General features: G+C 42.3%; 1 protein-coding gene across 2 annotated transcripts in view; it reads left to right on the top strand.

Annotated features, from left to right (window-relative positions):
- CACNA1C (calcium voltage-gated channel subunit alpha1 C) overlaps positions 1-23,952 on the top strand; it is a 487,530-nt gene that overhangs the window by 403,028 nt on the left and 60,550 nt on the right. For both annotated transcript variants that reach the window (XM_050892845.1, XM_050892854.1), the window contains exons 21-30: positions 2,652-2,711; positions 2,848-2,907; positions 6,434-6,540; positions 8,047-8,134; positions 9,292-9,399; positions 10,091-10,143; positions 10,250-10,396; positions 11,298-11,499; positions 11,954-12,112; positions 15,108-15,218. In XM_050892845.1, coding sequence (XP_050748802.1) covers positions 2,652-2,711; positions 2,848-2,907; positions 6,434-6,540; positions 8,047-8,134; positions 9,292-9,399; positions 10,091-10,143; positions 10,250-10,396; positions 11,298-11,499; positions 11,954-12,112; positions 15,108-15,218 — 1,095 coding nt within the window. The remainder of the gene's footprint in view (positions 1-2,651; positions 2,712-2,847; positions 2,908-6,433; positions 6,541-8,046; positions 8,135-9,291; positions 9,400-10,090; positions 10,144-10,249; positions 10,397-11,297; positions 11,500-11,953; positions 12,113-15,107; positions 15,219-23,952) is intronic.

The raw sequence follows: 23,952 nt of genomic DNA, 5'->3' as shown, positions 1-23,952 counted from the left end.
AACGACCCACTTGTGCACGGCTGAGTGTGCCCACCATGTAGGGATAAATGTATGTCAATATGTATTAGTGCTGCAGCATGATGTCAGCTGGCATATGGGCTTCTGACATGCCACAGAAGCTGCTGCAGAATCTGTAGCAGAGAGATTTAAATGAGAAAAAAAGTAGTCAAAGCTGGTTGTCCTGGATAAAAGAGCTGAAGGTTTGGGGCAAAGTGTTGTCTTGTGTATTTGAAGCCATTGATGTTGCATGAAAATCTGTGTTTAATTTTTGCAGGTACAAATGTTTAAAATGTATCATACAAGGGGACACTGACAAGATGTTTGGGTTGCAAATGTGGTCTGCCTTTACACTTTGACAGTAGAACAGTAAGATTGTGACCTGCCCTGTGCCCACACAGAGGCCTGGGAGGGAAAGAAAGCAAGCAAGCCGAAAGCAAACTAACTGCCTCTACCTGCACTCTGGGACAACATAATCAGGCGTTAACCTGTGCACAAGGACTCATGCAGACTAGTGCTGCTGCTGACACAAACTGCCCCAGAGCAGGAAGACAGGAACAGAGAGCGCCCAGCAAGGGCTAGCAAAGAGGCTTGGACACTGCTTCTGTCCCAGGGTGGGCTAGTGCCTGTGTCTTTCTTATGTCACCCAGGGTTCAGGCAGCAAGTTTTTGGAAGTGCCTCCCCAGTCTGATCAAACAGCCTTTAAAGCCCAAGCAAGTCCTAAGACTTTGTGTGCTCACAATATTCTCCTGTTCACACCTTGGCAAGGTGCTTGTTCATTTTAATATATTCTAGAGTAAATTCATACTTAGATAATCATAAATATGCCTGCTGATAAATGGTACTGCCTGCACAGGTGGAGCAGTGATCATTTTCATTAGGCATGATTTCATCTATAAGGGACATCTTTACTAGCTGCAGCTTTGGGGCTAGATTCACCAGTATGCTCTAGCTGCTTTGCAGTGCTCTGGTGATGTAAAGCAGCTGCAGGTACAGCTTAATCATCCACTTTAATCAAGTTTATGGCTGCTTTATGTTGATGGGGTCATGCAAAGCAGCCTGAGAGTACCCATGAATCTGGCCCATTGATTATAAAATTATTCCATTGATATAATAACTAAATGTCAGGACCTACAAGGCAGCAATGCAAGGGGACATTTCCAATTATAATGTGTGTAAATTAATATAGGATGCCATTGAGATCTGTCCATCCTTGAAATGGCCCTTTTTTAATTCTCTAAGTTGGAAAAATTGATAGAGCACAAGACAGCCTTGAAGAAGTGAGAACAACTTGGGGTCAAAAATTGAGCGGTGACCTGAAGAATTTTAAGTTACACAGTAGCAGTAAGTGATACATCCCCCAATTTGACATTCAGTGTCGGCAAATTAGTCCAGATTCGGATCATGCTTAAATAGCGCAATATAAAATAACCCTGTAGTTTGCGGTAGCTATGCCACTGCCCATGGCATACCAAGCTGTAAGAATCTAGCCACCTATAAATCTAAGTTAGGGTATGGGCACTGAGATACAATAAACACCTGTGGGATGGGGGAGGGCAGTTTACTGCTGTATGCTTATTAGTGTTTTAGCAGTAAAGGTTTAAATTTCACAGATGACCAGTTTTCTGCAGCTTTCATATATTGGCCTTGCAGTTTAGAACTTAGTTATGGTAAAACAACAGTAATCCAAGGGCACGATACTTTTAATTTTCAACATTTGTAGTGTAGGTAACACTAAAGTGGCTTGGGATATTGGAATACATTGGAAACAGAGAGTTCAATTCTGATCCCATTGGTCAATGAGAAAGTTCCCATTTGCTTTTGTGGGATGTCAATTGATCGGCAGTGAAAGATGTTTCTGTCCTTGATGCTGTTACTTTGAAAATCACTTTACACTTCCAGACTTGCTGTTGCCTTCTGTGACACTCTAGGGTCACTTCTTGTCATCTGCTATGCATGCCACTGGTATCCCCATCACCAGGTCTAAGTTCATAGGAACGATGAGTGTTTCATCTTGCCTGTTATCCAGGATGCCAATAGAAAGATGCAAGATCTAAGTTAGGCACCTTTAGCACACTACCAAATTATGGTTGCAATACAAAAGCTGGGATTCTGTTCAATTGGCAGAGTCTTTGTTATTCATCCTAATCCAGGGCAAATCAGGATAGAGAAAAAAATAGCTAGAGCACGAATTAGAAGTTTGCTTTTCTTCCTTTATGAGAGGCACAGAACAAGCCCGAATGGAAGTTAATAAGAAGGAATCTCATGTTTTCCACTGAGAGACCAGACATCCTTGTATTCTCAGTTTGGAAGTCTATTTGGGAAAACCCTTGGATCGTCTGTTCTTTATCAGATTAAAAAAAGGGGGGGGGGGGGAGAAAGAAAATCCCACAACAACAACCAAAAAGTTATTTTTCCTCTTGAGCCCTCATGGGATTGTAACTCAGAAAAGATTTCATGTAATGTGCTTCTTGTCCTCTGTGCCAGGACCTTCACTGCATTCAACAGGACGTCGTTACAAAACCATTTCCTATATAGTCCTCTTTGTTCCCTTGTTGAAAGGCATATGCATTTGATTTTGAACTGTGATTTCCCATTCAAATGATCAGTCACTGATCTACCCTCCCCACTCCTATCCCCTTTTGTTTTTACAGATTCTCTTTTATTTTGATATAGTTTTTACTGTCATTTTCACCATTGAAATTGCTCTGAAGGTAAAGTGCCCATCTTCTCTACCATTACTTGTTCACAAGCTTACTAGTTTTCTGCCACTATCTGTTGCTAACACACACGCCTGTTTGTTCCTGGGTCACGCTCAGTACCACTAACCCGATTGTGCTTATTTTTCAGATCCTAGGCAATGCAGACTATGTCTTCACTAGTATCTTTACATTAGAAATTATTCTTAAGGTAACCAATCTGAGCAATACACTTGTTTTCTTTCTTTCTCTCTTTGTCTCTTTCTCTCCTTGTCTCTTTCTCTCTTTGTCTCTCTCCCTCTCCCTCTCTCTCTTCCTTCCTTCCTTTCTTTCTTTCTTTCTTTCTTTCTTTCTTTCTATCGCTCTCTTTTTCTTTATTTTTTAACCCCATTATTATCTCTACACAAAGGATTGTTTATCCTTTGATTTTAACATTTTGGTAGTTGCTTAAAAAGTCTTCTGTGAAATTTTGATATTCAAACTTGTAATTCAGGGCCTATATCAAAACAATGCTTTTTGGGGGAATTGCAATGAAAGGATGATCCTGTTGGGAAAAGTAAGAGGGGACCAAGAAAAAGGCCATCACCCCATAAATTTCTCTCTCTACCCTGGCCAGTCTTTCCAATATGGGATTTGTTTGCTGTGCAAGGAACACTGAGCACATACACCTCCTCTTACACATGCTACAACCCAAAGAAAAGGTCTCTGTTCTGCACAAGTCATGAGGCCGGGCCAGAGGGCGGCCAATGCCTTCTGTAAGGTTACAGGGTGCACAGTCAAGTAGGAGACAGGGAGCTCACTTTTTAGGTGTGGAGAGGTAACCGAGAGTACAAATCACTGAAACAAAAAGGACTGTAGCTGCAAATGAAAATTGCTGCATTGCCTGTTTGAAATCTGACTTCCCATTTCCCAGGAACATGCTCCATACCAAGGCGAATGCGCAGCAGAATGGTTTAGCTCTGAAGAAAATAAAAATAGGCTGCCTTGTTCTTAACTCTAATTTTCCCAAATTGGTAGGCTAATAATTTAAATAACAGTAATGAAGCAAAGTTCTGGCTTTCTAAATGCTAGGTTCACTTGGCAGCTTGGTTTTTTTCTCAGCAAGCTAGTTCTAAGTGCTGGCAGGCAGTACCTTAGAGTTGCTCAAATCTTGCAGCTCAAGACCCTAATAACAGTATCCATGCTGAAGGCTGGCAAGCAGGGTGGCCCCTGCGTATTTTTGTAGAGAAACGTGCTTTCTGATATGACTTAAAATCACCAAAGCCATAATGTTCTCCAAAGAGATGTACATATTATGCTTGTGTGCAGTGTGCATCTGTGTTTACACGATAAATCTGAACATGCACATACCAAATGGCTGATCAAAAAGGCATGTCAAAAAAGGAAAACATCTCAACAGCAACACTTAGAAATAAAACCATAGTTCAAGGCACCTCTTTGAACTCACAATTACTAATTCTGCTCCCACTGAAGCAAATGGTAACACTCCTAGTGACTTCAGTGGAAGCAGAACCTAACTCAACCCATTGGAGTATTGCTCTGTTTTCATCAGGGGAGTGTACTGCATAGTACCTGCACCTTCCCAATGTCCTCCTGTTAACTTCAGTGGATTTATGTCAACACCCCTGGCTATTCTCTGGGTTCAAGTGGGAGAGGAGTGCAAGGTCTACAAATGTTTAAGAAATTCTTCTGTTCTTATCCTGTCAGCTCCTGCCCCATAAGTTGCTTGGTTTCTCAGTGTGTGTTTTTCTGCTGCCTTGCATTGAGCACAATGTTTTGCACAACAGCAAAGTTAGTGTAAATGGTAAGAAACAAAAGAATAAATGGCCATAGGATGTTTAAGGTTGTAGAGAAACAAGCTTCATCTGCCCTCATGTTGCTGATCACACCTGCAAACCTCACACTGCCATGGTGGAGTCTGGTGAACATTAGCAAGGTGACCACCAAGTTTTTTTAATTGGCATCCTAAAAGCTTGTTCAATGCCCCAGATGGGAGGCAGACATAGATTATACACACTTTGAGAGTCTCTTCTGTGATAACAAAATCTCTCAACAGGCCTGAGAGAACACAGTTTGTATAGAACTTAAACTCAGCAGAGCTTCCCCTCCTGATTTCAATGGTGTCTCCTTTCTTTCAAGATTGCCATACAAAATCTAACCAGTAAAGGGCATCTTTACCACCTTTGTTATGGCAAGAACCCCTCCCCCCTTCCCCAACTGAATGTGTCTATAAGTATAAATTCTAAGCCAAGACCAGAGTTTATACTTCCTCCCCTTCTAAGTTCTGTCTGACTGATTGATAGTCAGTTCCCCGATGTCATGGATGTTTGGTGAAAAAAATAATCTGATATACCATGTGCCCTTCCACCTTCCTCTGAATAAAGTTGTCGCAGGTAGGCATGGCTGGAAACCACTAGCAAGTATGCCATCCTGAGCTATTAGCAGGAGCCAGAAAACTCCAGTTTGAATTTCTAGTTCACACTTCTCAGCTGGGAGTCTGGCTAGAGCTCGTTATTGAGGAAGAGCCTCATGGTGTCTGCTTCAAGTTACTTTAGACATCTAACTTAGATGAGATTCAGAGGACCAAATTTAGAAGCCTGTGTTCCTAACCCAGGTAATGGAGGGACAATAGCAGTTGTGGGGATGGGATTTCTTCAAAGCAGCTACATTAGATCGCTCACCAAGTCTAAGGTAGGTAGTACAAATACCCTCATCACCTCACCCTCTTTAACCGTGCCGGACTCATTTAGTCACATTCTGTAACTGAGCTCAGTCTAAAATTCAAATTCTAAGCTCAGAAGCGTTTAGGTCTGACATTGTGGCTGAGACCCATTTCTATTTACACTGTCACTTAATCCAATTCTGGAGCTGTGACATCCTCCTCAAAGCCAGTAGGTATTCAGTACCCCTTCATACACAGATGGGGCAGAGAGTCCCTTGTAAAATATATAAAATTTTTCCTTTCCTCTGCTAGGTGATGTTCATAATGATTACCTCCACAAAGAAACCACTCTGTCTCGAGGAATCTTACCTTGGGCTTTGTGAGGAAAACCAAGGGGAAAATGCACCTGCTTCTAGAATAAAAATGGAGGAAGCTGGATAGGGATAGGAAAAAGGATACAGGATTGAGCTGAACAGAAGGAGCAAACTGAAGAGAGCAGGAATTTCTCCTGTTGCTTCAGTTCAGCTCTAAAGCATCAAATCCCTGAGGGATTCTGTTTTTTCTTCACAGAGGAAAGAGAGCTCAACTGTCCACTGCAGCTGGTCTAAGCACTGAAAAACATTACAAAAGAGCCCTTTTTATTTTATATTTTTTATTCAATTTAGATAAAGAGGCCTTTATATAATGCAAGCATCATACTCACAAGTGTCCTCAGCCATTGAAGAAAAAGGGAAAAGCATATGATTGCAAAGAGTAGTTTTGCAAACAGTCATTCTGCTGCTTTGCTGATTCTAAATGTTATGTACTCTATGCACTCAAAGTGTGTATTTTCCTCAGTGAACCTAGTATTGGCTTTCCCTAGTTAGGGCTTTCATAGTTATCTTACTGTCTTCTTCACTCTCTTTTCTTTCAATGGGGACTCAACTTCTCCTTTGGGATCTGGGGGTAAATTGTCTGCTATGTTAGAAATACTGCCCCTCCCCAGTTATATACTCTGAGCACAACCAGATGAGTTTGGTTTCTGAACAGATGCTAATGGCAAAGTGTGTTTGTGTCTTCATGTGCCTTCCTGCAGATGACCGCATACGGGGCTTTCCTCCATAAGGGCTCCTTCTGCAGAAACTATTTCAACATCTTAGACCTGCTGGTGGTCAGCGTTTCTCTCATCTCTTTTGGGATCCAGTGAGTGAGCTATTTGCAACTGGTTATTTTTCTGGGATCGTAGGGCCGGGTGGGGAGGTGATACCTCAGGCTTACGGTCTTATCTGGGTAAGATTTTTCTCATGAGCCTGGAGATATTTTTCTCAGATGATTCAAGACCATTAAAACTCATCCTCGAGAGGGGAGGTAATAATTGGGAAATGTTACATTAGTGACCTGGAGGGGGGATCTTCCAGAAAGAGCAAATGAGGACAAGAAACAGTCCATTGGGAATCATGACACTTAGCTTTGTTCCAAGATCTCTGATTCACTGTATCAGTTCAGGACAATTAAATGACTTACTGTTCCCTCCTAGAGCTCTCATAACCTCTTTGGAAAATGGAATAATGTTTTGCTACTTCCTAAGATGTTGTGGGTCTTGGTCAATGGAAGACCATCAAGCGCTTGAGGAGCTGTGTGAGAATCTGCAGAGTACTGGTGGAGTGACAGTTGATCCTGCTTCTGTCACACCGCTTTGTGTTGGTTGATGTGTTAATTTGCTTTATAAGTTTATAGATTTACTTGACTATGTGGAACTCTGTGTCGGCTAGGGAGTTTCCTAAGTAGTATCACATCTGAGAAGAAATAAGCTCCCAATTGTTACCATTACAGGTTAGCAGCTCATGTATGTTATGTTCCAGAGCTAGAACAGAGTAGAAGGATTTGTCAGGTCCATTGGGCTTTCAGTCAAGGTCTTAAGAATGGCACAGTGCTCATTTTGACCTGCTGTTTCTTTCTTACAGACCTAACTAGACTCTTAATATGTTAGCAAAAAAACTGTTCCCAAAATCAGTAGGAGAGCCTGATGTCATACAGCATGGAGAAGATTCTCAGTCAGGGTTTTAGTCTTGGAAAATGCAGAGAGCTCTGTTGTAGTTGGTAGTTGTGTTCAGTACATAAAATTAAGTACATAAGTTATCCTAATCAATTCAGTGGGCGTTTTCACATCCTTAAATTTATGTACACACTTAATTGATTTGTGGGCTCAGAGGCCAAACACATTGCAGGATCAAACTCCAGGTGGACGGTATACCTTTAATGCTGGAATCACCTGGAGTTTCCACTCTTCTATGAATATTTCAGTGGAGTGCTTCTTTAAGCCTTATCTGAAAATGTCTTGTGATGACTACATCTTGGCACAATTTCTGTATCATAGATATCTACAGAGTATTTGGCAGCTTGCCCTGCTTAAAAAAATACCCTGCCCATGTTCTATTCCCTTCATTAATACAGCAGAGATGGTGAAAGCCAGGAGCATGTATACTGATGCTGTTGCCCAGATCAGGAAGCAAGACATATGAAGATAACATCAGAGAGTAGTTTCCTTACCCCTGAAGTGCCATAGCAAAGAGTTGACTTTCTAACTATCCTAAGCAGTCTAAGACTATGTAGGATTTCAGACAAGAAAGACTGGGTGAAATCCATCTGCCCTCACAGCACACCCCCGATATTGCTGTATCTCTCAAACCTTCCAATACTTTCTTCCAGGTCCAGTGCCATCAATGTGGTGAAGATCTTGCGTGTTCTGCGTGTCCTTAGACCACTGAGGGCCATCAACAGAGCCAAAGGACTAAAGGTTAGAAGAGTCCCAATGCATTCTGTAAACTATAAATTCAAGTTTTTTCAGGCTACAAGGACTTTTGCAATGGTTCAAGTAGTGTTTCAGCAGAATCACAGAATGCTTGAGGTTGGAAGGGACCTCTGGAGGTTGTCTTGTCCAACAACCCTGCTCAAGCAGTGCCACTGAGAGCATGTTGCCCAGGACCATGCCCAGATGGCTTTTGAATATCTCCAAGGAAGGAGACACCACAACCTCTCTGGGCAACCTGTTCCAATGCTCAGTCACCCTCCCAGTGAAATGTGTTTCCCAAAGTTCAGATGAACCTCCTGTGTTTCAGTTTGTGCCTGTTGCCTCTTGTCCTGTCAGTGGGCACCACTGAAAAGAGCCCGGCTCCGCCTTCTCTGCACCCTCCCTTCAGGTATTTATTATGTACATTGACAAGATTCCCCCAAGCCTTGTCTCCTCTAGGCTGAACAGTCCCAGCTCTCTCAGCCTTTCCTCATGGGAGAGATGCTCCAGTCCCTTAATCATCTTTGTGGCCCTTCACTGGACTCCCTCCAGTATGTCCATGGCTCTGTTGTACTGAGGAGCCCAGAACTGGACCCAGTACTCGAGGTGTGGCCTCACCAGTCCTGAGTAGAGGGGAAGGATCACATCCTTCAACCTGCTGAAAGTACTTTGCCTCATGCAGCCCAGGATACCGTTCATCTTCTTTGCAGTGAGGGCTCATGTTCAACTTAGTGTCCACCAGGATGCCCAGGTCCTTTTCTGCCAAGCTGCTTTCCAGCTGGGTGGCCCAGCATCACCACTGAGGTTAACTGATGTAGTTTACTAGGGTTACAGATGGGCTTACAAACCTATTTTAACATAGCCTTGCTGTATTAGATAAACTCCTTCCTGTGGGCTGGTGGGTGCCCAACTGTATAAGTCGGTGCTGCTGGAAGTTTCAGAGAGCTGAGCTCTGGTATTTTGCTATCCTTTTCTGCCTGCTTCTAAGAGTACAGTGAGGAACATAACAAGTTGGTTTTCTCTCCCTTTCCTGAGACATTACTTAATGGGCAATAGTTAAATGAAATTATTTTATTTGTATTTTTAGTCTTGGACTTCTCCCTTAGCCAGAGCAGCTCAGAACAATCCTGCAAGTTACTTTTGTTCCTATCTTCCATTTGCAGCATGTGGTCCAGTGTGTGTTTGTCGCCATCCGAACCATCGGAAACATTGTGATTGTCACCACTTTGCTGCAGTTCATGTTTGCCTGCATTGGAGTTCAGTTGTTTAAGGTAAAACCATTGGGCCCATTCATTCATCCATTACACTGAGCTGTATTTAGGGGTGGGAAGAAAAATAGCGTCGAGAAGCCTGAGGAAGGGGAGATGGAGTCCTCTGTGTGAAAGGGAAAACAGTGTTACCTGGGCTCCTGCCACCAGCAGTTCCCCAAAACTGGACCAGGCATATTCAGAACTCCTGCCCTTCACCTGTAATCATAAGAAATCGTCAGTAACATCTGTAATCTTCTTCTTCCCTAGATAGCTTGTGGCATGACTTAGTGCCGGGAGGTGAAGGGGGCTGTTCTAAAGGATTGGTACTTGCAGGCTGTCTACCCCCATCTTGTAGAGGAAGGGGCATGCCAGATAATCATGGGAGGTTATTCATTCACTTCTTTATGTCTGCTTTTATTTCTTTGCCCTTCACCACCCTTCTCACAACAAGTGTTCTGCAGCACTCAATGGTCATGCACCTCAGGACATACACATAAAAGTACTGTGCAAGCAGATGAAAGCCTGTGCTCTGAACTACACAGATGCAGGCAACTCTTGATCCAGTTTGCTCACGTCTACCTGCAAAAGAGCATGTAAACTTTACTCATAATTGGTTAAGCAAGTAGTAAATGCAGTATCCTTGCTACATGATCTGCCCTAACCCTTGCACTGTCAGGAAAGGAAGCTTCATTCCTCTTTCTTCCTTTTCAAGGGCAAGCTGTACAGCTGCACTGATAGCTCCAAGCAGACAGCAGCAGAATGCAGGTGGGTCTGACCTTTCCAGTTAGCCCCCTTCACTGGCCACCCACTCACAGGGCCTTGTACTGGAAGTGCAGTTCTGCCATGTTCTCTCTCTGCTCTCCATCCACAGAGGGTACTACATTACGTACAAGGATGGTGAGGTCAACCAGCCGATGATACAGCCCCGGAGCTGGGAGAACAGCAAGTTTGACTTCGACAATGTCTTGACTGCCATGATGGCCCTCTTCACTGTCTCAACCTTTGAGGGCTGGCCAGAGTGAGTGCTTCTTGGACTGGTGGAACACTAGCAATATCCTCATTCATTTCAAAAAAGAAAATTCAAATGCAGAGCATAGTCTTTCCCATTCTAAGTATTTAAATAAGTCTAAAGCATTAAATGTAGCAATAGTAGCAGCAGTCATTGTAGTATTATGTACTTTGTAAACTCCTCAGGGCCTGCAGGAATTGCTGTTCCTGTACTTGTAAACAGTGCACAGCACTGTCTCTAGCTCTTAAAAAATGATTGCCAGTAGTAGCAGTGATAGCAATATTTGTTACAAATATTATGTATATAAACGGATATAAAATGCCTGTCAGGCACTTACCAGTATTGCTAGGTGTTGCAAGTTTCCCGATGGAGCCAGCAGGGCAATATGAAACATAGCAGTGCTATCTCTGCAGTATGGGCAGACATGGGATGTCTTACCAGGCTGTGCTGTCTGTGCCACAGGGGCTGAGGACTCCCACAGTTCCACTCTGTCAGAGTGACATGGGCAGGCAGGGGGCTGACCCTGATCGGTGTCACCGGGTGATGCCAACAGCAGTGTTAAAAAATGTTAAAAGTGCTGAGATCCTCTTTTCTCACGGTACTCAGTTCCCAACAACACAGACTCTCCTGTCTTCTGTTAACGGAAGGGCATGCTTTTGTTTTAAATTTTAATTGTTCAATTATGAAAACATTTCACCCCTGAACCGGTTCAAATGTGTAAAGTTAGTAAGAGACTTGTCTTCTCTTTTGCAAGAGTTTACACTCAGATCAGTGCAAGTCTGCGCATCTGGGAGTGAATTAATTTTTATACAAGTAGAGGAAAATCACAAAGTTAAACTTTATAACATCACCTATAAGGCCTCAAGGCAGTTGCAGATTTTCTCTGCATTGGGCTCCTGTTTGCTTTCAGGTTGCTGTATAGGTCCATTGATTCCCACATGGAGGATGTGGGACCCATCTATAATCACAGGGTTGAGATCTCCATCTTCTTTATTATCTACATCATCATCATTGCTTTCTTCATGATGAACATCTTCGTTGGTTTCGTCATCGTCACATTTCAGGAACAAGGAGAACAAGAGTACAAGAACTGTGAGCTGGACAAAAACCAGGTAATTTACAACACCTTGTTGCCACTGAAGGTAGAAAATACGTTGAGAATAAGCATTTAAGAGAGAAATACATACAGAGAGGAACATGTGAAGATTGCCAACAAGATAAAACAATAAGCTGGCTTCACTGCCATCTTTCAGGAGTCAGGTAAAAAAAATCTTGCCATGAGATTTGCTCAAGGGACAACATTTACTTAAAAATGTGTGCTGTACCATTTGGTTCACTGAGATTAGATGAACATGACAGCATTTTCTGGCCAACATAAATGCGTATGCAACTCTTCAACAGGTAGAATATGCACATTCAGATTACGATCTAAAAGAAATTCTTCTACCAAGCATTTTCATTTCAGTAGAAAACTTGGAAAAAGTTGTATTTTTATTATATTTGGAGGTAGCTGACCAATCCTGTATTTTGGTTTTGATTTTTAAATTTACCTGGCCTCTTTCACAGCGCCAGTGTGTAGAATATGCCCTGAAAGCCCGGCCCCTGCGGAGATACATCCCTAAAAACCAGTACCAGTACAAAGTTTGGTATGTGGTCAACTCCACCTATTTTGAATACCTGATGTTCGTTCTGATCCTGCTGAACACCATCTGCCTGGCCATGCAAGTAAGTAAGCAAGCAGAAAACCTTACAGGTGATGAATTATTAGACTTTGTTGGGCAAGATGTAGAAATGGCTGAGGTTGAGACCTGCTTTCACCTTACAAGTGATGAATTATTAGACTTTGTTGGGGAAAATGTAGAAATGTCCAAGGTTGAGACCTACTTTCACCTTCACACCATGTATTGAGAGAGAGGGACAGGGACATGATAAAAACCATTGTACCGTGTTCACTCCTGATGACATTTAGTTAAAATAAGGAATCTGCCTCTTGTCCTCTTCCTGCTAATATCTGACACTTTCAAGAATTCTAAATCCTTAAAAACAAACAAATGAAAAAAACCAACAGTTACATCACAGACCAATTCAGTGGCCAGTATAACAAATGACTTCTCAATTTTGCCTTGTCTTCTATGAAATGCAGCAATAAGCCCAAAACTGCCACTTACCTGAGATCTGAATTTTAAATTTGAGGCTTTTCTGTGTTAAAAAGTAGAGAGCAAATATTTTGGCAAACAAGGCAATCAAGGAAACTGGGGATAGAGGGTAGGAAGACCCTAGTATCTCCTTTATTCTGTGTTAAGAACCATAGAAACTGTCCAGAAGGAACCTCTAGAGGCCATATTGTCTATCCCATCACCTAAAGGTAGGATCAGCTCCACCTAAACATTTCTTGATAGATGTTTGCCTAACTTGCTTCACTACTGATGGCCTTCCTACCCGCTATGCTGTGCATTCACTTTCCTTACTCTGCGAAGGTTTTCCAAATATCTAATGTGAATCCACCAAAGAAACATTTGCAGCTGGATCTACAAAAATAGCAAACAGAGGTAGTAGATTACCATGTGCAGGCGGAACAGCAGTAAAGGGGAAGGAGTCAAAACCTTTACTAAGTAGCCAGCTTACAAAAAAGAAGTCTTACGTTCCTTTCAGTCAGGAAATGGGCCCTCATAGATACAAACTGTTCTGTACATTTCCCCAAGTCTGTACTTTCCTGGCTTGTTCCTTCCAGTCTGTCTCTGCCCAAGGCCTCCCTCACCTCCCTTTCATTTTCAGTCAGTCCCAGACTCCACCTGCTAAGCCTATCTCTGCACTCCCAGTTTCCTTGGCCACTCGAGCCCCGTTCTCTTCTACACTCTGTCTGCTTAAGAGCTAGTCTGCCTGTCACTCTCCTCCCTAAAACCCATCCTTCCTCCTCACCCAGTCAGTCTCTGAACTCTCTTCCCTGGTCTGTGGCCCAGACAGTCCAGATCCCCACTCCTCAACCAGTCCTTCTCTTCTCACTACACAGACTCCCAGTTGCAATTACCCCTCCATGGACCTCCTTTCTGGTCTCTCTCTGCCCTTTCCATTTGATTGTCTGCTACACTTTCTTCCCTTCTCTAGTTTGTCCCTTACTGTGAGTCCAACTCCCCATGCACTCCTACACCAACTTCCCTTTTGACCTTAGCATCCCACCAATACGTTTTCCACTGGATCAATCCCAATCTGCCCCACTCCCAGCCTCCCCTGAAAACTAGCCTCAGTTTCCTATCACTCACTAACAGTCTAAGTCTATATGCACAGTCAATTTTCACCTTATTTTCTCTCGCTGTCTCCAGTCCAATCTCACCAGATTTCTTGACCTCCCTACTTTTTCTTCATCTGGTCTAGCTCTTTCCTGTCCCCATTGAAAAGGCTTCCTCTGCTGTCTTGCCTAAGGTACCAACAAAGGAGTGAGGCAGCATGAGCACAAGGAAGTGCTCCACTCTCAGCTGAAGCATCTACTGCCCTGCTGTCATGAAGCAATAGAGAGGGACTATTATGTTCATTCTGAAGCTTTGAAGCATGCTCAGTTGCTGCAACAATGGTGCATGCCCAGGGCAGGTAGAGCTAGAAGCTGTGAGAAGTTTGTGAGCCCACAGGCAGGACAGCATCTCTGGAGATTCTAGGAACTCTAGATCCATCTTGAGAAAAGTATAGTTTTTTCAAAGGCTTATGCAGTGGCCAGATTTGGGTCAAATGTCGTAACGGACAGCAAACACAAAAGCCACATTCCAGTAGAATCCCAAGTTTTTAAGCAGAGTCCTACAAGTACTAGAGTCTTTCAAGGAAAATGTTACAAGAAATTTTGAAAATGGCTCAACAATATATTTTTCCCTGGCCTGGCTTTCAGCTGCAGCTGAATTGTTTTAACTGAAACTCCTTTAAATAAATCACCCTGATCCAATGCAGAATATGAAAATTCGTCCCAGCTGGTTAAAGTTTATCAAAGTTAAGCAACTACAAATGGGGTCTTATAACATGAACTGGAAGATGACCTTAGAATAAGGTAGTGCAATCAGTCTCAAGTATAACGATCTGGAAATAGGGATATGAAGAGTGAGGTGGCAACTTTTGCAGAAGACACTACTTGAATTAATCAATAGAAGATGGAGAGTAACTTCATAAGATCTTAATAAAGTTAAGTGAATGGGCAGCATGATTGCAAATTTAATTCAGAGTTGACAAATGCAAGATAATGCATATTGGAAAGATATGATTTGAGCTGCTCGTGTACTTTGCAGGATCCTGAATTAAGTGTAATTACTTGGGGAATGGCTTGGTATCATTATGAACAGCTCAGTGAAACCTCTGTTCACTGTGCAGTAGCAATCAAACAAAAAAGTAATCCGAGTGTTAGGGAAGGGTGAGATAACAAACACAACTGGAGACTGTCTTGTACCATTATGCAAATTTATAATGAGCCCTCAACTGGAATGATAAGTGTGATTTTGGTAGCCCCACCCAAAAAGATTTTTTTTAAAAAGATAGGAGATCCAGAACCAGATGGCAAAAATAGCTAGAGGTATGGAAATGCTTATGTGTGAAGGGAGATGGGAATTCTAAATTGAAAAAATGGAGCGCGCTGGGCTTTTCTTTAGAGAACCTCAACATAAAGGGAGATCAGGAGGGGCCCTGTGGATTCCTAACTAGCGGATATGTTCGTTCCTCATGCTGCTGCCGGGATGCTATTTTTCAGCACTACGGTCAGAGCTGCATGTTCAAGGAAGCCATGAATATCCTCAACATGCTCTTCACTGGCCTCTTCACTGTTGAGATGGTCCTGAAATTAATCGCCTTCAAACCCAAGGTAGGTGCCATAGGCATAGAGTTTCCTGGCCTCTGTGTGTGTGTGCATGTGTGCGGGGCAGCTGTGAGGAGAAGGAGGAGGTGAAACTTTCTGATCTATTACCCCACCAATAACTGAGCTGGACAGTTGCTCTCTGGATTGGAGTCTCACATATATTTAATAACTTTTTCACTGGAGAGTAGACACACTAAAAAAAAAAAAGGCAACACCTGCTAATAGAGAAGGTTCCTAGTTCTCTGTTTTCATTAAGTTATAATAGCAACACTATGTTAAAGCTATAACATGTTTTCCATTCTAAATGTTATTCTAATGCTCTCTCTGACTTTCCTTAAATAAATTATAAATAGCAACCCATGATTAGTCTCCTGGCCAAAGTGAAGTTAATCAAGCATGACTCATTTTGAGTTATGAGCTTTAGAAAAAAATGTTTCTTTTGGGAGGGCTACATCTCAATGATGGTTTGGATTGCTTTAGTTTTGAATTTAAGATGTCATTGATAATATTTGGTACCCCAGCAGGTCCTGTCTGAAAGTATTGTCCTGTCCATTGGGCCATGGCATTCTGCTAGTATAGCTGCACCATGGGGTATGATTATAACCTACAAGCTCTTCCAACTAAGCTGGGACAGCTGCTGCAGGACAAGGACAAAGATTCTGACCTCACATAATTTAAGATTACACAAGGCATTCTTCTTTGGGGTTTAAATTCAGTGGTGTGTCATAAGGAGTAGAATCCAGACACCTAAACACAGGTACCTCATGCCATTTCATATCTTCAATGATACCTTAAGACATGGGGTTGTATCTTGAAGGATACCTTGATACATTGGGGTTGGCAAATACTGTCTGAAGCATCAGTTATGACATTGGTAAAGATGAGAACAATCATGTCTGACAGTCATGCTTGTCCTTCACATTAAACATTTAGGGCATCACTGAAGTTAAGAGCTCCGCCCATCTCTAACCTGACATCTTCCTCATCCTCAGCTCAGAAACTTTGCTCTCCAATTCTACTGAATTTGGTCTTACTTTTTCTTATTAACTCTGTGTTGACTTTACTCCTACCCAGCCTCTCTCTCCTTCTTGGAGAGACTTTCTAGGACTTCTTCTTAGAAGAGTCACAATTTTATTTTTTTTCCTGAGCCCAATATCACTATCCTATCTCAGATGTAGTTCTCTTGAAAGTTAGGAGTATCTTGTGCAGTCCTGGTGAAGGACAGATTTTTTTTTTTGAGATCTCAAACACTGTCTTGGGAAATTTAGAAGTATCATCATCTGTTTCAGAAGGAATTGTAATTTTCAGGACGGATCTACCTTTCATTTTACAGGCTCTACTTTACAGGAGATTCTTAACTTTGAGAAAGATGAGGTTCTCAGCAGAATTTGTTTTGAGCATTTAGGGAGAAAGTTCAACCAGTTCAAATATTGAGCTCTGTACATATACAAAGAAAGCTTTACCTGACATGGTTGCCTCTAGCAGTAAGGAATTGGCATTGATGATATTGGAGGTTCTTTGTACTTCCTGTGTCTTAATTTCCTGTGTTCAATCTCCTTTTCAAGTTTTGCTGCACAACAAAGTATTAAACAAAATCAACTGAGGGTAAACATGTATCCTCCAGATAGCAAAACATTGGAACAGATTGCCTAAAAATATTGTGGAATCTCCATAATTTGAGGTTTTAAGATTAAGTTAGGGGAACCTTTCTTTAGAAACACTTTAGGAATGTATGATCTACCTTGAGACAGAGAATGGACTAGACCATCTCACAAGGTCCCTCTTAGCCCAATTTTCCATGATTCTGTAATTTCCAAACTACATCCCCAGCTACTGCACTATAGTAAAAGTGAGAATATAAAAGAAGTTTTCCTTATGACCAGAATAGTTGAGTCTTAATAAAGTCTTCTCAGCTAAGGATCAGACAACAACCTCAGGTTGGGTCCTGCCCACCCAAAAGGTTAGTCAGCAAAAAGAATAAATCTGTTTCAAATCCTAGTCTGGCCTGTATGCCAAAAATAGTACTAACTCTTAAACTGCTATTTTAATTAAATACCTTCAGGAAAATAAAAAAACTTTTTAAAAATGGAACCACAGAATTTACAGGGAAGAAAAACAGGAATGAACTTGTGAAAATAACTAATACAGCAAAAAGACTTGCCTCCAGCAGTATATTCACACTGGATTATGTTGAGTACCAGTTCAGTGACTCAAGTTTGGAAACATCAAAATTCCTTGTGTAACTTGCCATTGTCTGTTCAGTATAAGGATTTGGCCTGCAGCCTTCATTCCCTACTCCATATTGACTCGACCTGCTCTCTGAAGAAGGAAACCCTCTCTCCCAGATGACCACTTGGACTGATGTGGGCCAACACTGGGGGGCACAATCTGCTTCTTTTTACGTTGCACATTGGGATTGAAGCTGAACTTGCCTAGAATATGTTCTGATGTGGGAGTCTCCCAGCATGGAGAAAGTTGTTACCTCAGCCCTCTGCTTGGCCAGACCTTGTGTCCTATCACTCAAGATATAAAAACAAACTACATTTGCAGATGGAGGTTGTCCCCAGGAACACCACCTGGAAAAGTCCAAAAGGATTTCATTGTCACTTGGGTGACCATCACTACAGCACAGCCATCATCCTCTGCCCTCTAACCAACCAAGTCCCCCAGACAAAGAAATGAGATGCTAAGTGATATTAGCGTTTCCTACATGTGAAATGGCAAGATTAAATGCTCATGAGATCTCTGCTGAAGACAGATTTGTCTGCCATTTCCTGAGCAATAAAACACAAACCAGCCTTTGTTTAATCTGCTTTGTCTCATTTAGAATTTGTGCCCAAACATCACTCTTTTCTATCTGAAGAGTACTCTAAAATGAGGGAGCTGTAAGATTTATGACTGACAACGAGAAAGCAGGAAACTTGGTTAGCTGAAGGTGTTGTGTCCTTGCCTTAGCGACAAGCCCCAGGAGAATGTGGCAGAACAGAACTGAGCACAGAACTGAAGCTGGCAAAATTCGCTCTGTTTTCTCCAACCTTGTGGTGCTTAACGTAGCAGTGAGTGCTGCAGCTAACCTTCAACTACAGCAAGTAACTGACTTGTAACTCCGAAGCAGCCACCACAGAGCTCTCCCTTGCACGGCCGTTTCCTAAAGGCACCTTGGAATGAATGATCTGCAGCAGCAACAGAGGATCATGGTTTTCTCCGTCTGTGCAAGGTAGAACAAGCTGCCGTTTATTCATACCTTTACCAGAGAGAATTGCTAAGGGAACTGGGACAGATCTCTGAGGTACTCAGAGCTGCTATCACCCTAGCTTCTTACAGAAGCCACCACAGGGATGTGCCCATGCAGAACAGCTTTGGGGGAAGCCTAATATGCAGAGTTCCTGCTGCAGGCAGCAGCGTGGCAATCACTATTGTACGAAGTAATATAATGCACTACAGTGCTACCTGTGTGTTACATGCATAACAACAGAAAAGGTGGCAGTCTCTGACTGAATAGATCTTGTACTGTGTCCAGTTTTTATTTCTTCACTCCCATTCTGTGAGGAGACATGTCCTTCTTATTTGCTACTCTTGATAGTAGAGGTGAAAAAAAGCAGTCAGTCAGTTGCACAGACATTAAGTAGGATCACATATGTGCCTGACTGCAAAGAATCAGCATGGATAATCCAGCCCTGCAACTAGTTATTGTGGTAAGAGCAAGGATTTACTCATTGAAAGGCCAGCTGTAGGAATAAGGAGCCAAGTCTGAGTCAGGGCTCATCTCCTAACACTTACAGAAAGTATGTGAAGGGGGTAGAAAGACAAGGGCTTTCCTAACTAAACATACTGTTACTGTTGAGATCGGTTGCTCTAGTCAGCAAGTCCCTTTGATACCTGTCCTTTTTATTGGCCATCTTCTGTGAACAGTATTTTTGTTTGTTGAGTCTCCAGGGAGGCCATAGAGAAGAGGGGTGTGTTAGCTGGAGCAGCTGCTGCTGGCATAGATAGTGCATGCCAGGCAGGAACAAGGCCAGCCTCCCAGAGCCCCTGTGTTCCTGTGTGGCACATTTTCTGGAGGAGAGGATCAGTTATCCCAGTTTTTTTGCAGGACAAATCTAAGCACTGTGTAAGACAGCTCATCTGTGTCTGATGCAGTCTTGACAGGAGGGTGTGCTAACAATGAGCAAGAGAGATTTGGGATGATTAGGGCTGCTGATAAAGAAAACATCTACTACATGCCCTGCATCTCCTTACAGAGTATTAATGTGCTGCTCTGAAGCAAAACTCCCAAATGGACCTGAGTGTTTGTCTTGGCTGACGCTCATAAACTGATTCAAGACTAGTTACTTCAAAGAGACAGACAGTTTAAAAGTAATGCTGTTGAGCCAAGGCCTTTTGCTGCTTTGTTTTTCTAATTTTATAAATTCTCCAGCCAGTCTGGTGAGCTATTTTCCAGTTCCTGCGTGGAGCAAGCTGCTGCTGCTTCATGCTTTTTCCAGAGAAAACTACTGAAGGGAAAGAGAGGTGCTGTGCTGTCTGGGGTGCTCACAGCTACCACTGTCCTAGCTTCTTAAAGAAGAAATCCCCACAAGCGCCACTCCATGAAGGACCAGCTGCTCTACAAAACCTGCCTGGGGTTTATCTTTTCAACTCAAAGACAGCGACTTAAAACTCCTGTTCATATGAATCTGCGCCATCTGTCAACGTACGTGCTAATATGGGGATGGATATTCCTGCAGGAATTTCAGATCTTTCCAGCTCCCTGGAATGGGCTGTTTTACTGATGAACCACATCTACTTTTTCTTTCAGGGAACATTTTATGTATCCCCTTATTAGCTAGGGCAGGACTAGTAATCCAAGAGCTATGAATTTTCTACCACTGTCCCTGTCATCTCAAACCAGGGAAGACATATCAGTTGAACTACTCCCATGCATAAAGTAAAGCACATGTTCATATACTTTGTCAAATCCAGGTCTGCGTGTGGAAAGGGAATCTTGGGGATTTTCTCTGTGGAATTATGACTATCAGAGAGACTACAGATCACAAGCCTATTCCATTTACCAGACACTGTCAGCACCTTTCTTCCCTGGGTGTTTATGGATGTTACTTGTAAAGCAGCCTGTAACAACACCATCTGTCCTGCCTCAGATTGTTAGTTTAGTCCCTCATTTGTCACTGCTACTTTACTCTGAATTCTTGCCATTCTTTAATGTCATTTTCATGTAGCAGAGTTCAGACTTCTGTGCACTATGTCAAACAAGTTTCACATTCAGCACAAGGCATATAATCCCATGTGATCCCAGGAAGAGCTATGACCCTCTGAATAGTGGAAGTCATGAGTGTCGCCCATGGTTATTTCTTAGTCTCCATTTACTGATGGATCTACATGTCCTCAGTGTTTCTTTCTCCCCTGATGCATTTGCCTTTCTATATTCCTCTTTAAGCTCCTCTCAGTCAGCATTTATCATGCATTTGATGCACTGATATCTCTTCTCAAACCTGCAAAATGACTCATCTGGTTTTGTTCCCTTTTTACTACTCCGTTTCTTGTACATTTATACCTATAAACAGATCTTTGTGCAGTCTCTCCTAAAGTCACACTGGCTGCTTCATACTACTTGCATTCTTCTTTCTCACCATAACCATAATCTGTCATTCCTTGGTCAGGATAGAGGCTTCAGTATTTTCACAAACAACTGAAATTTATATCCAATCTATCCCCTTGCACCACAGAAACAAGGTTGGTTAATTTTGGAAATCTAATGCTTTTTGTACTTCTTCATTCTAGTACCTTCAGAAATACCTGTATAGCTTAGGATGCTGCCCTGGCATCATTCATCACAGTGTTTTATTTCTCCAGCTTACATGTAGAAAGCAAAGTGAAGACATTGTGCACTGATACAAAAATGTCAGGAAAACTGGTTACAATTGAGTGGTCTCCTGCTCAGCACGGAAAAACACTTCAGGTCCATCCAACAGACATAGGAATCATATTTAGTTAAAAATCACATGGTCTGAGATGAAGTATGGTGGTATAAATTAGTAGTTTAGGTTGTGTAAATGTATACGTGAGCCCATGGAGCAGGCAGCTGCCTCCCTCTCATGGAGTTTGGTCACACAATTCTGGTTGTCAAATGGCTCTTACTTTGCAGATTTTCGCTGCTGGTTTTGGCAGGTTCTTAACCTAAGCAGTCATCTAATTGTTTCCTCTCTTCAGCTTCAGTATTACCCTTTCTGTTTTGGAGGGGCAGCATCTCGACATGGAGTATTTGCTGAGTCATCCACCCAGTGCAATAGGAAGGGCAGCCTCCAACCACCACCCTGCCTTTGGTTGGAACAAGTGCTGTAAAAGGTAAAAGAAGGGGTTAGATAGCTAATATGTTTCAGGACCTGTGGGTGGGGAAAAAATATACCTCATTCAACAAAAAGGAAGAGAGCTCTGCTTGATGTTGGGTAAGAAATAGTGAGCATGGAGAGAACTAGGAATAGTCAGGTAAGAGAGTGTGTGAACTGAAGAAAGTGAGAGAACTAAACAAACAGGAAGGACAGTGTCTGGCGGGAAAAGAGAGAGAAACCAAACTGGAGGGGAGCAAAAGCCATACACAGATAATGGAAAGTGGGAACGGACAGAATATCCTTAAAGGCAGAAAGAAAAAAAATAAACCAAAGACCCTGAAAGAGGAAAGTATTAATAAAATGGAGAAAGAAATGATTGGACAAAAAATGATGTAAGGAAAAGAAAAACAGAAACAGGGCTGAAAGGAAAAGTAAACGTGGAAAGGGATTTTTAGAAAATTAAAAACTGAATTAAAACCCATAGCTTTTAAGCTAATGAACATCTTTTTGTGCTTCTACATTTTATTGAAGTTCCCTGGCAGACATCCCAGGTCTCCATGTTCAAACACATCAGTATCTCAGCCACAGAGCCTCCCTGTGTACTGTCTCATCAGAATAATTTGCAATAAAAGTTGGGTGCAATGTATTTACCTACTTCTGTGGATTAATCTCAGCCCCGTTGCAAAATGCATCAGTACGTTACCCCAGAAATGCTTTCCTTTTTCACCCCAAATTTTTTTCTGGGTGAAGTCTGAACGTATTTTATATCCCTCTGGATCTTCTGTACAGCCCTTAGCCCAGCTGGAATTAATCTCAGCTGCTCCAACAAGCCCAGCAGCCATACGATCAGAAATCCCTGACATCTCTGTAGTGCACGACCAGACACTGCAGTGTATGTGTGCAGTCAGTCTGAGGCTCTCAAGGAATTGCTGAATCAGGCTCAAGGGTTTTGAAAATACACTAGAAAAGGGAAAAAATCTTAACCCCTCATTAATCACTGCTCTGCTTTCTCTTTACTGTGATTACCTGTCTGCCAGGAGTTTCATGCATTTTGCATAGCATACATATCATGTCGAGATTTGACCATATGGTCTTTCATGTCCACAGGTCTGGGAGGAAGAATGAGACTCTTTTCTGTCAGCTCTTTCTGCAAAAGTAAATACTAAAAGTACTGTATGTCAGAGCAACATGTTTAGGTGATTTTGATGTGAAGAAATACTTGGGCTAATTATTCTGGACATGGATGATCAGGTCATCCCAGTCCTTTATATCCATCAGTGGGTTGGAACAGAGAGTCATCAGGTAGACTTGTTCCTGGATGCTGCTTGCCTGACAGAATTTCTATCTGCCCATAAGTCCAGGAGAAAGAAGAGAAAAGAGAGGCTGAGAAAGTAACTGAGCCTCTTGTAGCACAGTCTGTGCCATAGCACTCTCACAGCAGCTTGGTGTTGAGACTTTCTCACAGAACATGGAAGGGCATCCCACTAGCCAAGGACCAAAGCAACTGCTTTTGTTATTCCAGGCCTTAAATCGAAACTACTCGGGAGTCTGTGCTGCCAACATGTTACAAGGCAGTGACATTAAAAGAAAGAGGAACCACATTCTGGTGTTTTAGAGTGCTGGCCCATCAAGTTAAACAGTATACCTGATCTAACTGTAGAGCCTCAAACAACAAATCTTCCAGTTAGTACAGAAAAAGAAAATTTGCAACAGAATGCTCAGGGATGAGGTTGATTTAGCAACAATTTCCGCAAATGAGGAGTTAGCAAGCAAGTAACTGCTTTCTCTGTCATGTGAAAGTACAGGGAATCCTCTTTGATACTTCTAGATTTCACTGAGTTCCTCACCAGTTCCCGAGTGTGTGTGGGAGGGGAAGTCTGGCCATTCCCGACACTTTGAAGGAGAAGAAAGTAGTGCCAGACTAAAGTTTTTCTATTGTGCATATGCTTATATTCTGAGACGGCATAGGCGTGACTCCACCTAAACAAGTCATGCAGTGTGAAAAACATTTGGTAGGTGAATGTAACAGAAGAAACTAGACGGATGATGAGAAATGGAATTTCGCAGTAAATCCTAGCTCATACCTCTAGTTGAATCTGGGTCGGGAAACATCAAAGTCTTCCTTCTGAACACTGGTTGACAATCCTGTATGAAGTATACTCATCCTGGAAATGGATGTTGCAGAAAGGCATGAGCAGAGTGGTTTCTTTGTTGGTGCCCCCAAAAAAGAGGCCAAGAATGAAATGAGTACACAGAACAAACTTCCCTCTTCATGCAAAAAACTTGTCCTTTCATGTTGTGATGGAAGCAATTGGTGCAGGACAAAAAGGCTGTTTGATCTGCTGCTTCCCATGTTACATTCGTTGTTTAAATGCAGGATGTTCTCCTTCCTGGAGGACAAGGGTAGCAATTTTCTG

This window comes from Gymnogyps californianus, chromosome 1 (genome assembly GCF_018139145.2).
Source record: "Gymnogyps californianus isolate 813 chromosome 1, ASM1813914v2, whole genome shotgun sequence".
Taxonomy (NCBI): domain Eukaryota; kingdom Metazoa; phylum Chordata; class Aves; order Accipitriformes; family Cathartidae; genus Gymnogyps; species Gymnogyps californianus.
Note: the sequence above shows the minus strand (reverse complement) of the source record. Positions and strands in the feature narration are given on the sequence as shown.